The sequence below is a fragment of the Hypanus sabinus genome, chromosome 19 (genome assembly GCF_030144855.1).
Source record: "Hypanus sabinus isolate sHypSab1 chromosome 19, sHypSab1.hap1, whole genome shotgun sequence".
NCBI lineage: Eukaryota > Metazoa > Chordata > Chondrichthyes > Myliobatiformes > Dasyatidae > Hypanus > Hypanus sabinus.
The window spans coordinates 36,458,686-36,474,179 of record NC_082724.1 but is presented as its reverse complement, the minus strand read 5'-3'; the positions used below and the strand labels follow the sequence as shown (position 1 = coordinate 36,474,179).

Genomic DNA, 15,494 nt, shown 5'->3' with positions numbered 1-15,494 from the left:
ATTGATGTGCCACTTTCTACTGGCATTGTACAAAAGAGTGCCAGTAGTTAACCTGCACTTCCTAATCGGTGAATGTGAGCTTGCTTGCTTGGTAACCTAGTAATTATTTTCCGATGACAAACATAATAACCCATGCAATTGATAAATATTAATATTGTCTTATTACCGAGGAGAAGAGGGCTCTGATAATTAATCATTGTGCTGGGTAACAGATGTCAGAATGTGAGTGTACTGTTTATTAGTAGAATTATGCATCATTAAGTGCTATCTTTAAAGCAAGCTGAGAATACCAATTTTTATTGTTAAGAGATTTCAGTTTACAAATTACTGCTTTATTCAATCTGGCAGTGTACAGACAGACCAAAATTAACATTGCAGTTTGTAAGGTGTTTCCGTTAGATGTGGTGCTTTTAAAAATCTATCATTTTACATGGTTAATAAGAAAATAATCTAACAAACGTGCTTGTTTAGAATTTATGAACAGTGTAATCCTGTTCATAAATCCTAAACTTTTAATCTGCTGAACATTACCTAAATGGTGATCAATGTAAAATTTAGGCATATATTTGCTGGAGGGAGTAACGTGCAGTATTTTGTCTTCAAGGCTAATTCATTGCCAAATAAGTTTGCTATATTAATGGAAATAAGTTCAATAATGTGGTGTATGAGCCTTGATGAAATATATCAAGACAATACCTGAAATGCATTAAACAATTAAACAATAGTCATGCAACTTAGATTTTGTTAATTTTGATAATGACTATTTTTGGGTTTTAAACTATATTTCTCATATGTAGAGATTAGGAAGAAAATCATAAAATATAAAAAGATGGATGTCAAAGTGCTCAAATAAATTTGCTAGGAATCTAACACTGTCCAATAGCACTAAACGTTCTACATTGTAGTGACAAATGTCGCACTGAACATTAGAACTAAATTTCAAAGGCAGAGCACAATCTCCTTCAGTACCATTAACATCTATTCATGGGTGAATTTCCAAACATTAATTAGAAAATATGTGTTTCTTCTGTCAGTCTTGAAAACACAAGAGGATGGACAACTTTTAGAAGCATACAAATTATTCTCAGTCTTGATATTTAACTAGAAAGTATAGTTGACAGACTGAATCATATTTTTACATATTCTGTTTACAGCATATTAAATATCTGAAGTTCTACTTGGGGGTGCGGGAGTGTTTTGGTGCATTCACATGTTCCAACACCATTTTAACATGACACACGTTTTAAAATATTTTAATATCCATTCATTGAACACAGTATTATATTTTATTCACAGTATATTGTTTATTCTTTGCTGGGGAATGCAACTATTGTAAAAGCATAGCAGCCTATGTTAGTTAAATATGCATTCAATTTTTTAATGGCATGTCACAAAGGTTATTTTTGTTTGTTTTTGTAGATCAGGTTTTTTGTATAATTACACCATGCCTCCTTACTCTTCATATTTAATAGCAGACATGGTTTATGATTAAGATTCTGTTTACTGTTAAGCGAACAAGAGATGAAAAGGAAACCAAATAGTTTGAGAATTGCTAAACTAAACCATGTCTGTTTGCCTGCAAAGTTCTTCCCTTATGTTTGCAAAGGTTGTTTAATAAGTCTGATCTGTGATGGAATTCTGTAATTGTGTGTTGTTTTAAAGTAAGCAAGTGCAAGACCTGCAGATAATGACTATTAGCAGGACTTTGGTAATTGCAGAACTTGTGAACAAGGATGCACAGAAGGGTGAGGTGTTAAACATGGGTGATACACTTTTCACCTAAACCCTTCTGCCTTCCATGCTTACTGAGGCTGAATCTCATCAGCAGTATTTGATGCCGTTATCAAAAAAAATTGAAAAGTGACACTTCTAAAGCAATTGAGAGAGTTGACATTCCATTAATTTGTTAACACAATTCGCAAGTGATTGTTACAGATGAAACACCTTTCCCTACGACGCCTATATTGGGGCTCCTTTCCTACTGATTGCAGTCATATTTAATTTGGAAACTCTGCTCCGTTGTTAAATTAGCAATTAGAACAATTTTGTGGGAATATGTATATGTGTCATTAGATTTTTTTTTTCTCCAAATTAATGGGGAGAGCAGAGGTCAGTGAGAAATTTTTCAGTTGACTGGAGTGCCTCTGTTGAGATTTGTAGCTTATTTGGAACAGTTGCAGCTGCGAGCAAGAACAGAACAGCTGCTTTCAGCCACTCTGGCTTCAGAGCTCCGTTTAATTAGTTTACCTCATAGCTATTATTGCTAATATCACTGCCTCCCCCTCAAAAAAAATTCTGTTTTGATTTTAAAAATTCTTCCGACATCTTGTGTCACTATAGGCTGATGATGGGGTCAGTTTGATGCAGTGTTTAATCATTAGATCACCTCCATAAGCATCACCTAATTAGAATCCTTTCAATACAATTTCATCTTTTAATTAGCTGAGATTGTCTGCTTCCTCTGTAGCTTATTAGTGGCAGCACAGTGGTAGGTGTGAATCACACTGTTATTTGTCAAGTCTGTTAAAGCTTTCCCCTTTCTCCTGTTTTTTTTCAACCACTACCCAAATCTTTTCCAAAAACTATCTTTGTAGCTGAACCTGGTATCGAATGTCACGTTGTCAAAGACTGCATCTGAAGCTTCTCCACAGAGCTTACCTCACACTCCTACAACACCAACGGCCCCTATTACCCCTGTTTCACAGGGACCCTCTGTTATTACACCGACCAGCATGCATAGCATGGGACCCATCCGTAGGCGGTACCCAGACAAGTACAATGTGCCAATCTCCTCAGGTAAGTTCTTTTGTTCCTGCAGCTATCAAAATATAAAATACTGCATATTCATTATATATATTTTCATTTTTGCAGTATCACAGGGAAGCTATGCAGCCTATTGAGTTTATACTTAATAAAAACCCTATAGAAAACCAATCCAACTAGTTCTACCCTGTCTCACAAAGCCTTCCATATTCTTTCCAGCTGATGCTTAGGCAACTCCCTTTGAATACTACCATTGAACCTACCTGTACTATTAACAATGGCATTATATTCGAGACTCTAGCCATTCTGTTAAAAATATTTTTATTGTGTCACTTTTGATTATTTTGCCAGTTTTCTTCATTCTTTGCATTTCATTCTTAATTTCTCATTGATAACAATTTCACTCTATCTTCCCTGTCTATATCCTTCAAGATTTTAAGTATTTCTGACAGACTTCCTTGCAAGTCTCCTCTCTTCCAAGGATATCTTCTCCAGCCCATACACATATGAAGTCCTACATCTTTGGAATCAGTTTTTGGTATTTCTCTTCTACACCCTGTCCACAAATTGAACATTCAGTCTATATTTCCTTAAACTCTATTATTAAGTTTTCAAGTTTTGTGTCGTTTGCTCATTTAAACATTGTGCATTGTACACTGAACTCTATATTACTAATATATTAACAAAAGCAATGGTCCTGGTACCTGAAAAAACTCCAGTGTTCACCTCCCTCCAGTCCAAAAAAACAACCTGTCATTTCTACTGTTATAGAACTACCTCTTTGTCAACTTTTAAAAATCCATACAATTATTGATTTAATATTCCATATTATTCATTACCATGAATCGTGGTGAAAAGCTCATTATGTCATGCCTTATCAAGCTGATCCAGAAAATCCATATGTACTACATCTACTGCATTTCCTCATTGACCCTCTTTATTACTTGATCAAAACACTGGGAGAACCTGATGAAATATTTCTTTTAATATTAATTTCTCCTGTATAATAATCATTAAAGTATACTTTTAAAACCATACACTTCTGTACATTAACATATTACGATGTCTATTTACAGACATTGCTCAAAATCAAGAATTCTATAAGAATGCAGATGTTAGACCACCTTTTACATATGCATCATTAATAAGGCAGGTGAGTACAATTCACTTTTTAAAGCATCCTCTCATATTCAAATGCTTCCTAGTTCTGAACATAAACTTTTCAAAACTTAATCTGTAACTTGGTAAACAATATGAAGTAGGATAAGCTGAAAATGTTAAAGGACTTCCAAGTATTGTGCATCTTGCTGTAGCTACATTATGCTTTAACAAAATTTAAATTTGGTCTTTGAATATTATAATTTGCATTTTTTTTTCTTTAAAATACACTTTATGTTGTTCTTTATGTTGAAATAAGGTAAGTGTAGATTAGTGAATCTTCTATATATTTAAGTTAATAAATCTTCTTAAAAGAAGCATCTGCAGTTATCATAACACACATTGTGTTTTATCTCAGGCAATTCTTGAATCTCCAGAAAAGCAGCTAACACTAAATGAAATATATAACTGGTTTACAAGAATGTTTGCCTACTTCAGACGCAATGCAGCAACGTGGAAGGTAAATAATCATAATTAAAAATGGAACATTTCTTGATCAGTTTCTTGTAGATTTGCAGTGATTCTCTAGTTAAAAGTAAACAAGACATTGCATCTGACTTTGGGGTGTTTGTGAGGAATTCTCAGGTATTGAGCACTTGGATGAAAGCTCATAATTCAACTTAGCACTATATAACATCAAGAAAATAATTGTTTTCTGTGTCTTTATTGTACTATATAAACACGCAGCACTGCTAGGACATAACACTAAATAATCATGGTGTCATTTGAAGTAAGTGTGCTCTAAATGTTTAGACACAATCCACTAATTAGATGAAAGAATGGCTGTTTGCCTTGCAATGCAAACAGAAGCTGCAGCCTCTGTCCTTGTGTTCTTCATGTCCCCTCATTTTATAATTTCTACATGCTACAAGTGCTGGAGCTGAGCCTACAACTGATTTTCTCAATTTTTGTTGTGTATTTATTTATATCTCATTTTGTATTTGCACTGTTTGGTTTTTGCACATTGGCTGTTGTCCGTCCTATTAGGGGGTGGTCTTTCATCAATTCTATTGTGAATGCCCACAAGGAAATGAATCACAGGATTGTATATGGTGACATATATGTAATTTGATAAAAAGTTACTTTGAGCTTTGCTCATCTGGAGTATGTAGAATAAAGGGAGCTGTCACGTCAATACAGAGCATACTCTTTGTTTACGTGGATGAAGCTTTCACTTACTTCTCTCTGAGCACAACACTAATTAATGGTAAGGTCGATAAAGTCAGCACTATAGATTAAATATTTTCACACCAGCATTGCAAATTCAAGACAGAGCAAAGTTATTCTATGAAATCTATCAGAAATACTACATTAAGCAATCTTGCTATTTGTTACAATGCACAGTGTAATTGCAGAACTTTAATTTAAATTATAATCCATACTGAAGCTGCACATTACAGAACTTATTATCAATGTTGTTGAGTGTTGTTTTGGCCACACAAAGCTTAATGGAAATGGAATAAAAGCCTCCAGTATGTCTATTGTTTAATGAAAGATCCAAATATAACATCATACAATAAGCACAACTGCCATGTCTTCCTGTGGCGGTGCTGGTGATTACACTGGCTCCATGGTGCACCTCTGGTGACAACAAATGATTGATATTGACTCACTAGTGTTGGTTGTTGGAAGGTTGACTATCCTTTACAGCTAAGCCTGAACCATCAAGGCCAGTAGGTTTATGTGTACTTTGTGGTTTTGCACATCTTGAATCAGCCCACAATTCATAGACTCTCTATATATTGCAAATTTTTGAAATTACGACAGAGTATCTTTGAAGTGTGCATGAGTGACATGTTCCTAGAGTTTTTAGAAGAGACTGTCTCATATTGCCCCATACTTCATAATTTTGTCTTCCATCTGCCCATCAATCTTTGATTCTTTTGCTCTCTGTTTACTGTGTTTTGATGCTCTCCTTCATTGCATGCCTCTGGCATATTTGTACAGCATGTATTTTTAACTTTATTTCCTCTTTATTGGTCTTTTCTATGTACTTTAAACAGAGGTTTATTCTAGTCTTAAGTTGCAATCACTCCATTGTTCCATCTTGAATTAGAATCAGGTTTAATATAACTGACATACAGTGTCACAAAATTTGTTTTGCTGCAGCAGTTCAGTACAATACATTAAAATATAAATTACAATGATTTATTTAAAATAATAAAAAGAGAGAAAAAGAGTGAGGTAGTGTTAACGGATTCATAGACTCTTCAGAAATTTGATGGAGGAGGGGAAGAAGCATTTCTTAAAACATTAAGTATGCATCTTCTGGCTCCTGTACCACCTCCATGATGGTAGTACTGTGAAGAGAGTATGGCCTGGACAGTGAGTGCCCTTCATAATGGATGCTGCTTTCTTGAATCATCACCTTTTGAAGATGCCCTCAATGGTGAGGAGGCTAGTGCCCATGATGGAGCTGGCTGAGTTTGCAAACCTCTGTAGATTTTTCCTATCCTGTGCATTGATGCCTCCATACCAGACAGTGATAAAACCAGTCAGAATGCTCTCCATAGCACATCTGTAGAAATTTGCAAGTCTTTAAAATACTGAAGTTCCTCTTGCAACTCTTGCAATATATCCCGCTGGCATGCCTTCTTCATAAATGCATCAATATGCTGGACTCAGGATAGATCTTCAGAGATGTTTACTTAGGAACCTGAAACTGTTCACCCTTCCACTGCTGACCCCTTGATGAGAAATGCTGTGTGTTCTCCCGACTTTCCTCTTCCTGAAGTCCACAATCAATTCTTTGGTCTTACTGACATTAAATGAAAGGCTGTTATTGCGGTACCATTCAATCAATTGATCAATTCTACCCCTATACACCTCCTCGTCACCAACTGTGTTTCTGCCAGCAATCGTGCCATTGGCAAATTCATAGACAGCATATGAGCTTGTGTGTAGAGAGAGTAGAGTAGTGGCATAGGTATATGCATCCTTGTGGTATTCCCGTGTTGATTCTTCGCGAGGAGATGTATCTGCATGAACTGTGGTGTGCTGATGAGGAAGTCAAGGATCCTGTTGCAAAGGGATACAAAGGTTTAGAAGCTTCGTTGATTAATACTGAGAGGATGATGGTGTTAAACACTAAGCTGTAATCAATAAACAGCAGCCTGACATAGGTATTGCTGTTCACCAGGTGGTGCAAGGCTGAGTGGAGAGTCAGCAAGACTGCGTCTGCTGTAGACCCATTGCGCCGTTAGGTAAATTGCAGCAGGTCCAGGTCCTTGTTCAGGCAGGAGTTAATTCTAGCCATGACCAGCCTCTCAAAGCACTTCATCACAGTACATGTGAATGCTACTGGGTGATGATTGTTGTGGCGGCTTACCTTACTCTTCTTAGGCACCTGCATGATTAATGCCCTTTTGAAGCAGGTGGGAGCCTCCAACTGCAACAGTAAGAGATTGAAGATATCCTTGAACGCTCCAGCCAGTTGGTCGGCACAGGTTTTCAGTGCCCTACTAGGCACACCATCAGTGTCCTGGCGCTTTGCGAGGGTTCACCCTCTTGAAAGATGCTCTGACCTCGGCCTCTGAGACATTTTGTTTCTTGACTTGCTTTTCTTCTTCATATCCCTTGAAAGAGCTGAAGATAGTTTACAAAGCACTTTTATCCCTAATCAAAATTAGTTTTGAACACCTGAAACCAATTAAGGTTTACAGTGTGCCATTAATCTCTAAGTCAGTCCCAGTCATGTATTAAGCACACAATGTATGGCAAAGTCAGTGCTCCCAACTACTGCTCTCTGCAGATTAAATGTAGTGCTCTGCACCATATACTCGTGCCTGAGCTTCTCAAATAAATTTTGCCTTGCTTGGCACAGACATCCTTTGCTGCCCTGGATCAAAGACCACAGATCCCATCTGGTCTCACATGCTACAACTTTGAATGCATATTTGTGAGTAGCTGTGCAAGTGTTATACCAACAACTCTTGGAAAATCTTGAAAATATCTTTTCTGGCACCTGGTCTGTCTGTGCTCAAGTTCCTGACAGCACACATTGGTTTTACTGTACCTGTAGATAAAATGCTTCTCACCTTGCTCTCATAAAAGAATTTTATTGAGAAATTGGTGTGATTTTGTGAGCACTCAGGGTGCCTTTAAAGCTCCAAAATGTCACCTCCAGCAAGCACACAGTTGCTTCTGAATTGCACTGCAAGCCGTGTTCTGAACATGCACCAGATGTAGAGAAACAAAGTGGATAAAGGCAGCGAAAAGGTTGCTGTCATTTTGCAGCTAAGTGATTCAACTGTCATTTTTCTTTTAACATTTCGTGGCTGAATACTTTGGGCATTGGAAAACACAATGTGTCACTTCCCACCCTTCTCCCTCTTAGCAAGCGTTTTAAAGAGATCACCATGATATAGTTTTATGTGTTTGGTGCTTTCTAAGCTTCAAACTTCAAAAGTTAATGGTGAGCAATAATAAAAGACTTCAATTCTCAATTCAAGACTTCTTCACAAACTACTTACTACTAGTCATGAATGTATTAGGATCTATTCCCTTTACGATTCAACGTGACTGAGTGAGTGCAGAACATGTTGCTGGGAGAGGGAAACAGAAGGCACAAGTAACATTCCTAGAAGGAGTCCATATCTGTCCATGATATTCTGGGAGAAATTGTGCCACCTGAACTGGTGGAGGTTGCAGTGGTCTTGTCCAGTTTTGGTATTGCAGTAATAATTACAACATTTCAGTTTAGATTGCGGTATTGCAGACTGGCTTGTGGCTGGCAGACAGCTGTGGTGAGGTAGGAGAAGAAATGTTCTCTTCCTAAGGGAACTGAAGATTTATACACCCTGAAACCTCTGATGTGACCACCCCATCACCTCTTCTTTGCATTATCTGAACTCAAGAAGTTTGACACCATCCAGAATTCAAGAAGCTTGATGGCATCCATGACAATCTTCTTGACTGGCATCTCTACCACCATTTTAAACACTCACTTCCTCTGCTACCAGCACATCACGACTGTAGTATGCAGTATCTAAAAGATGTACTGTGCAACCTGCCACACTGCATTCATCTAGCTTCTGGTGGACAAGGACAACAGGATCATGGAATATCCCTCCAACTCCAACACAACATGATGTTCCTTCATAGCTCTCTCATTTTTTAAAAAAGCTATGTGGAGTTTCCTACAAACAGCACTGTGAGACACTTCTCAATGCAGAGGCTATAGTCAGGCAGATCAACTTCATCCTCTCAAGACCGACTAGTGATGGAAAATGGATGCTTTTGTTGCCATTGATGTTTACATTTTTTTGAATTTTTTTTAAAGCTGCTTCCATTTTCTGCAGACTCTCAATTCTCCAATTACACTTCTTGGTAGCATATATCTCTTTGCTAGACCTTTTAGTTCTCTGCAAACTATAATCATTTTTTCTCCCTCTTTCTAAGGCCCTGAATGCAATATCTATGAATGTCAACCTGTTTTTCTCCCTATTGGCTGCTTTTCACAGCTTTCAGATGTACTTGTACTATATCAGCCAGTACCAACAATGAGACTCCCCTTTAGTAGTTACAGGCTATTGTTATCTGGTGTTTTTCACCAATGTTCTGGTTGGTGAACAGCCTGGATTGTTGTTTTTACCATAATGACTAAGTTGCTCATTTGCTGATATAACAAACAAGACTCGGGTTAATTACATCTCAATATACTTGTATTCAATTCTTGGAAATGTCAAATCTCATATCCATTAACAATTAATGCACTATAGAATACATTCTTATCATCTTCAGATTGTCATTCTTATGTATGACTGCAGGCAATGAACGTTGGTAACCAAATCAACTACAAAATAATAATTTAAAACACAGTCCTCACATATATCCAATTCCTTTTGACTATCTACTGTATAAATATTCAGATAATACTCTAGATCTTTTAAGAACTTATAGTCTATGTAACACATTTGCAGCCCAATTTGCATTTGCTGATACAATGTTATCAGTTCAGTTATTTAAATAACATACGAAATTAGACATGTAAGAATATAAAACTGTAAAACACTCTAAATAGTTCCTATTCTAATGAAAATTCTTATATATGTTAGGCCCGAAATGTGTATTTTCCTTACAGATGCCAAGAAGATGATCGTCTTGTACAGTGGATAATGAATTTTAACATCAACATTTTAAAAAACTCAAGTATACAATATCAAAATATTTCTTCCAATTTTATGAAAAGCCAAATGTACATGTTTTACAGTAATCGAAGTTGTAGTTAGATTTATTGCTTGAAATAATGGAAGAATCAAATAGGTTTTGTTAAAATAGATAAAAAGCTCTAATTGATTTTTCTTAATATAGGAGAGTGAATTTCTATTTTGTTTTCAAGGGATGAAAAGTTTTTGCTGTGTTCTACTTTACAAAGCAAATCAACTCAGATACACCACCTCGCATGCTTTAGATATTTGAATTCTTCAGTGTAATTTCAAAGTTGTGCTTAGGGACATGATAGAATAAAAAGCTAGACATTTAAAAAAAAAATTATACCTATTATACCTATTGGGAAAATATTTACCCAAATTTCACTGAGAGCAAAAGCTCTTTTTTTTTAATGTAGTATATTTATTCTTGCCAATATCTAGCACCCACTCCCTCTCCTTCACCACAGGTCTGTTCTTCAGATATTGCTGACTGTCATTAAAGTCCTTCTTTTGTAATCAACCTATTAGATGTTCACTTGATCCTCACAAATTGTCAAATTCATTGTACAACAACCTGCCACTACAGAAAGGATAAATATAAATGCATCCCTGACCTTAATAATTAAAATTGGCGTGAAGCTATTCCTCAGTATTATCTATATTAATGTATTCAACATTATCAATTTGCTACTTATTTCTTCTTCCTTAGTCCCATTTTGAAATGTATTTTTTGCTTGTGTAAAAATTAGTCTTTTCTCAGCTAAAAATTCTCAAAAATTCATACACGTTATTTAAACGGCATGGCAGATTTAGTCCATCTTCAATGTGTCAGATCTACAGCTGTGACTTTGACAAGTACCAGCTCAGTAGATTCATTCAACTCTTTAACAGAATGCTCCACCAACTGCTGACAGTCCTTCCATGGGGCACATTTTAGTGATGAGCATTCATCTTCCCTACTGTGACTCAGTCCTGCATGGCAGCATGCAGCATTGTAGAAACACAGAATTGGTATGTATGAAAGTATCTTCCATCTATTTATGAATAACCAGTGTGCATATAAATAGCATATGAAAAGCAAATATATATATGCCTTTAGTAATAACTTGTGATCCTTGACTTTTCTTTAAACATGATGCTGTAGGGCAGAAGCTTCAAATGGTACTGACAAGTCAGAGGCAATGTCTGTTTACTATATTCATACTATTTTGTTAAGGCTGGATTTGGCCTTACTAAAGGATTCTGACTCCATGAGAGACTTCATTTCTGGTGCTATTCAAAATGGATAATGCTGTCGTTGTTCTCAACCAATAAATTAAAACTAATTGTCTTTAGCTCTTTGAATTTGGATTTAAGTCTAAATGACAATCAGATTGCCAAAATGAAAAGTGCGAAGTACATCCATTTTGGCAAATATATTTTTCAATCTTTTATTCTTATGATGCACACACCAGTTGAATTAGCATTAGATTTGTGAATATATGGCAGTGTTTGATCTTTACAATCAGCAACTCAAATTTGAAATAATAGGTGCCAATTGTTTTTTGATCTTTATGAGCATGTCTTAAACCTAGTCTAGTTAAATGGTAGAAAAGTGTCCTTTAAATGAAGGTTGCTGAGGTGAAGTTTTGACCAGATTTGCTTTCCACTGCGAGAACAAGCAGGGATCTTGAATTCAGCTCTAAATGGTAATCAGTAGTGAAACATTTGCAAACATGTCATATTTGGTAAGGGGTAATATAATAAATAAAAGGGACTTGTTTAGAATTGGATTTAAGCTGCATTGTTGGAACAATGCTTCAAACTGTCTCAATCTGCTATCTGAAATCTATGAACCTTTTATTACCCCTTACAGATGTTTTCAGTACATTCATCCTTTTTATGGTCCCATATAAAAACAATGATGCATATTGTGACCTGTAAATAATTAAAATATGTTTGAACATTTATTCTGATTCCCCTTGTATGCTGATTCCTAATGCCAGTCATTGAAGACAACACAGAAAATGCTACTGTCTTGTGCACTGTCATTCTTACGAATTTAATGGGAATTCCAATTGGAATGCTTGTTGTGTGCTACGGCATTACAGTGGCACCAGCAATCTAACTAAACCTGATCAAAAGTGCCACATCTATGTTCTTTTCTACAAATTGCTTTAACGAACTGACCACTGTCTAATGGATGGCATTCAGTAGCTTCAGAAGAACCTGTCAATGCAAACACTGTCAGCAAGCTTGAATTTTATGATTCTTCATTATGGCCGTGGCAACACTTATGATATATACTTCCTTTCTTTTAGATACAATATTAAATGTTTTCTTCTTTGTACTTACTATAGAATGCAGTGCGCCATAATCTTAGTCTTCACAAGTGTTTTGTTCGAGTAGAAAATGTTAAAGGGGCAGTATGGACAGTGGACGAAATAGAATTCCAAAAGCGAAGGCCACAAAAGATCAGTGGGTATGTCCACCATATTTAATTGCTTAAACCTCCTAGCATAGCTAGCTCCCCTGTAGTGTAACTTACAGCTAATGGCTGCTTGCAGGTAATGGAGGGAAGGGTATTGCTTGGTTATTCTTGCTGTCTAGGTAAATGTGGGGCATTGAAAGCAAGTGCTTTGTCGAAGGGTCCTTTCCCCTTGTTTTCCAGTCTGTGTTTGCCATGGTGCCCACCCCATGTCCTTTCCATCTGCTTGCCTAGTGTTCTGCATCATATGCTTCTGCTTGCAGGCTACACATATTAACCCCACAAATCATTTGCTTATTTCATTTTTTTTCTCCTTTTCCTTACCCAACCCTTTTGTGTGATTTTTGTTCTCTCCCAAATCCCATTGCCCTTGTTTGTCTTTCCATCGCATCTGCTTGACTGCTGCTATAATCCCAGGGTGCCATACGCACCAATTTGTCACTGCATAAGTGCTTTATCAGAGTAGAGGATGAGTTTGGGTCCTTTTGGACTGTTGATGATGAAGAATTTAAACGTGGTCGCCATATTCAACGAGGCCGTCCTCGAAAATACTACCCTGATGAAAGCTTTGATGAACAATTTGCACAGTAAGAGCTTTTGCTTGCTACTTTTTTGCTTCTGCTTTGCATTGCATGGTTACCATCTGTCAGATTACCCTGAGAATTAGTATTTTAAGTTACAATGACTCTGTTATAACATTTGTTGAATTATAAGTGTGAATCCTTATACTGACAAAAATGCATTTTATTCAAAATACAGTGTTGCTACAACAGACCTTTATTTTAAATCATCTCTAAAATAATTAATTACCGAAAAGGTTCAGGTGATATCACGAAATTTTGGTACCAAATTGTGATCGCAATGTAAATAATGATGAGGAAATATTCCTCATTATTATTTACATTGTGATCACACATGAAAAAATTAGAACTGTGCAATCTTTATGTCTGAACATCGACATAGAAGCTGCCCAGCCATTGATTTTAGTCATATAGAAAAGTCATTCTAAATGATTAATCATAAAATTATCAGATGAAGCAAGTCAAAAATGCAATATCATGAGCAATATACTTTACAAATACTGCAATTGGTTACAAACATCAGTCACAAAAAATGAATCAAAGTGTTTCTAATATATGAAAAATTCCACTTCAAATGTGAAAGTTAATATATTGTGCTAATTTTCAACACAATTCCACTTGAGCTCAGAGAAAAAGCAGTTTAATCAATTTATCCATTTACCTCTCTCGGTCCTCAGCCCACATTTTGAAAAAGTTCAAATAATTCAAGTATAATTTAGCAGTTGGTTGTGATCACATTTTTTTTAAAAATGGCTCTGAGGCCAATGCAAATACATTATAGCTGAAAGTTTGTGGGAGAGAAAAAAATATCATTGGCTATCTCAGAACTAGATGCCATTGTTTGATTATGCAGGAATTCTGTCTTGGTCTCAAATAGTTCAGCATATAGTTGTAGTATCAGAATCAAGTTTAATATCATCAATGTATGTCATAAAATTTGTTGCTTTGTGGTAGCAGTACATTGCAACGCATAATCTTTTTTAAAAAACTATAAATGATGTAAGAAATATATAAAAATCAAGTAATGCAAACAGAGAGCAAAATAAAAAATATAGAATCTAAAAAGAGAAAAGTAAGACTTTTATAAATAAGTATGGGGCTGATGATAAAAAATTGACGATAATATTTGAATAAGATGGTAACCTGAACCTCTTCTTTAATACTCTTAAGATCTTTGATACATAATGACTCCATTTCAACAGTGGAAAAAATACTCTGGTTCTTTACCTGTTTCGACAAGAAAGGTAATTTTTAATTTCCAAATACCACTATTTGGCCTGCTAAACCAATTATTTCAGACTTGAATGGAGCCACCTTATTACCATAATTTTTTATCCTTATTCATCATATTAAACAAACTAATATGCTGGTCTTTTGGTAATAGTTAAATTATATGATGTACCAGTCAGGCAAGGTCCTAAATGAATCTCTGATTTGTTTATTGTAGCTGATGTTAGGTATTAATACAGATGCAAAGCAAATCTTTAGGGTCCAGGTAAACAGATTATGTTCACGAAGCTCTTTGCTACTAGGCCACATGTAATTTACTCATCCTAGATCTTTGAAATATGAAGCAGCTTACCCATTCTGCTAAATTTTGGAGCACTTTACTCTTGAGACTTCTGAGCTATCAAATTCCATAATGACAATTACTTGAAAACCTTATCACCTCCAGCAAAGATGCTGATAAGAAATATTCTTCATCCATTTATATTATGCCTAATTTCAGATGAATACATAGAAAATACTTGAACTCAGCAGGTCAAACAGCATCTATAGAAAGGAATAAGCCTAATTCCACATCCACTGTTTTCTAAGCAAAAGAGCTCTTTCAAATTGACCCAAAGTGTTATCTGTTCCTTTTCCCACTGGTGTGCACTGACCTGCTGAGCATTTTTTTTACATTTTTCTTTACCCATCTCCCTTTTCCTATGCAGCTAAATGTCTGATTTAAGCTTATGATTAGTTATATAGTTTTTGTCAAATTTCTATTGGTTTCTATAAAAAGAGCAACATCTGGGTTCAAAAGGTGCAAATGCAGTTTATCATTAAAATAATTAAGGGCACTTTTTATCTTTTATAGGAAAATCGGCATGTTCATAAAATTAATTCTGAAAACAACTAGAACAATTATATATTTACATTTTCATTTTACAAGCAGTAAATTTTATATTGACACATGGTATGTCACATGGAATAATATCCTTGAAATGTGGTAAAAAAAAATCAGCAATGGATCAAAATCATAGGAAATATACTTATATATGTACCCTTACAGTACCTTCCAGCTAAAGTTGCAAAGTTTTACTTTTATGCAATGATAATAGTCTAAATATAAATTCTGAGCCTGAACTGCCACTGCCCTCCTCAATT

The 15,494-nt window shown here is 35.7% G+C and overlaps 1 protein-coding gene across 8 annotated transcripts in view; it reads left to right on the top strand.

Annotated features, from left to right (window-relative positions):
* foxp1b (forkhead box P1b) overlaps positions 1-15,494 on the top strand; it is a 524,891-nt gene that overhangs the window by 481,739 nt on the left and 27,658 nt on the right. For all 8 annotated transcript variants that reach the window (XM_059944321.1, XM_059944319.1, XM_059944324.1 and 5 more), the window contains 4 exons: positions 2,595-2,796; positions 3,840-3,916; positions 4,280-4,381; positions 12,413-12,534. In XM_059944321.1, the coding sequence (XP_059800304.1) occupies positions 2,595-2,796; positions 3,840-3,916; positions 4,280-4,381; positions 12,413-12,534 (503 nt within the window). The remainder of the gene's footprint in view (positions 1-2,594; positions 2,797-3,839; positions 3,917-4,279; positions 4,382-12,412; positions 12,535-15,494) is intronic.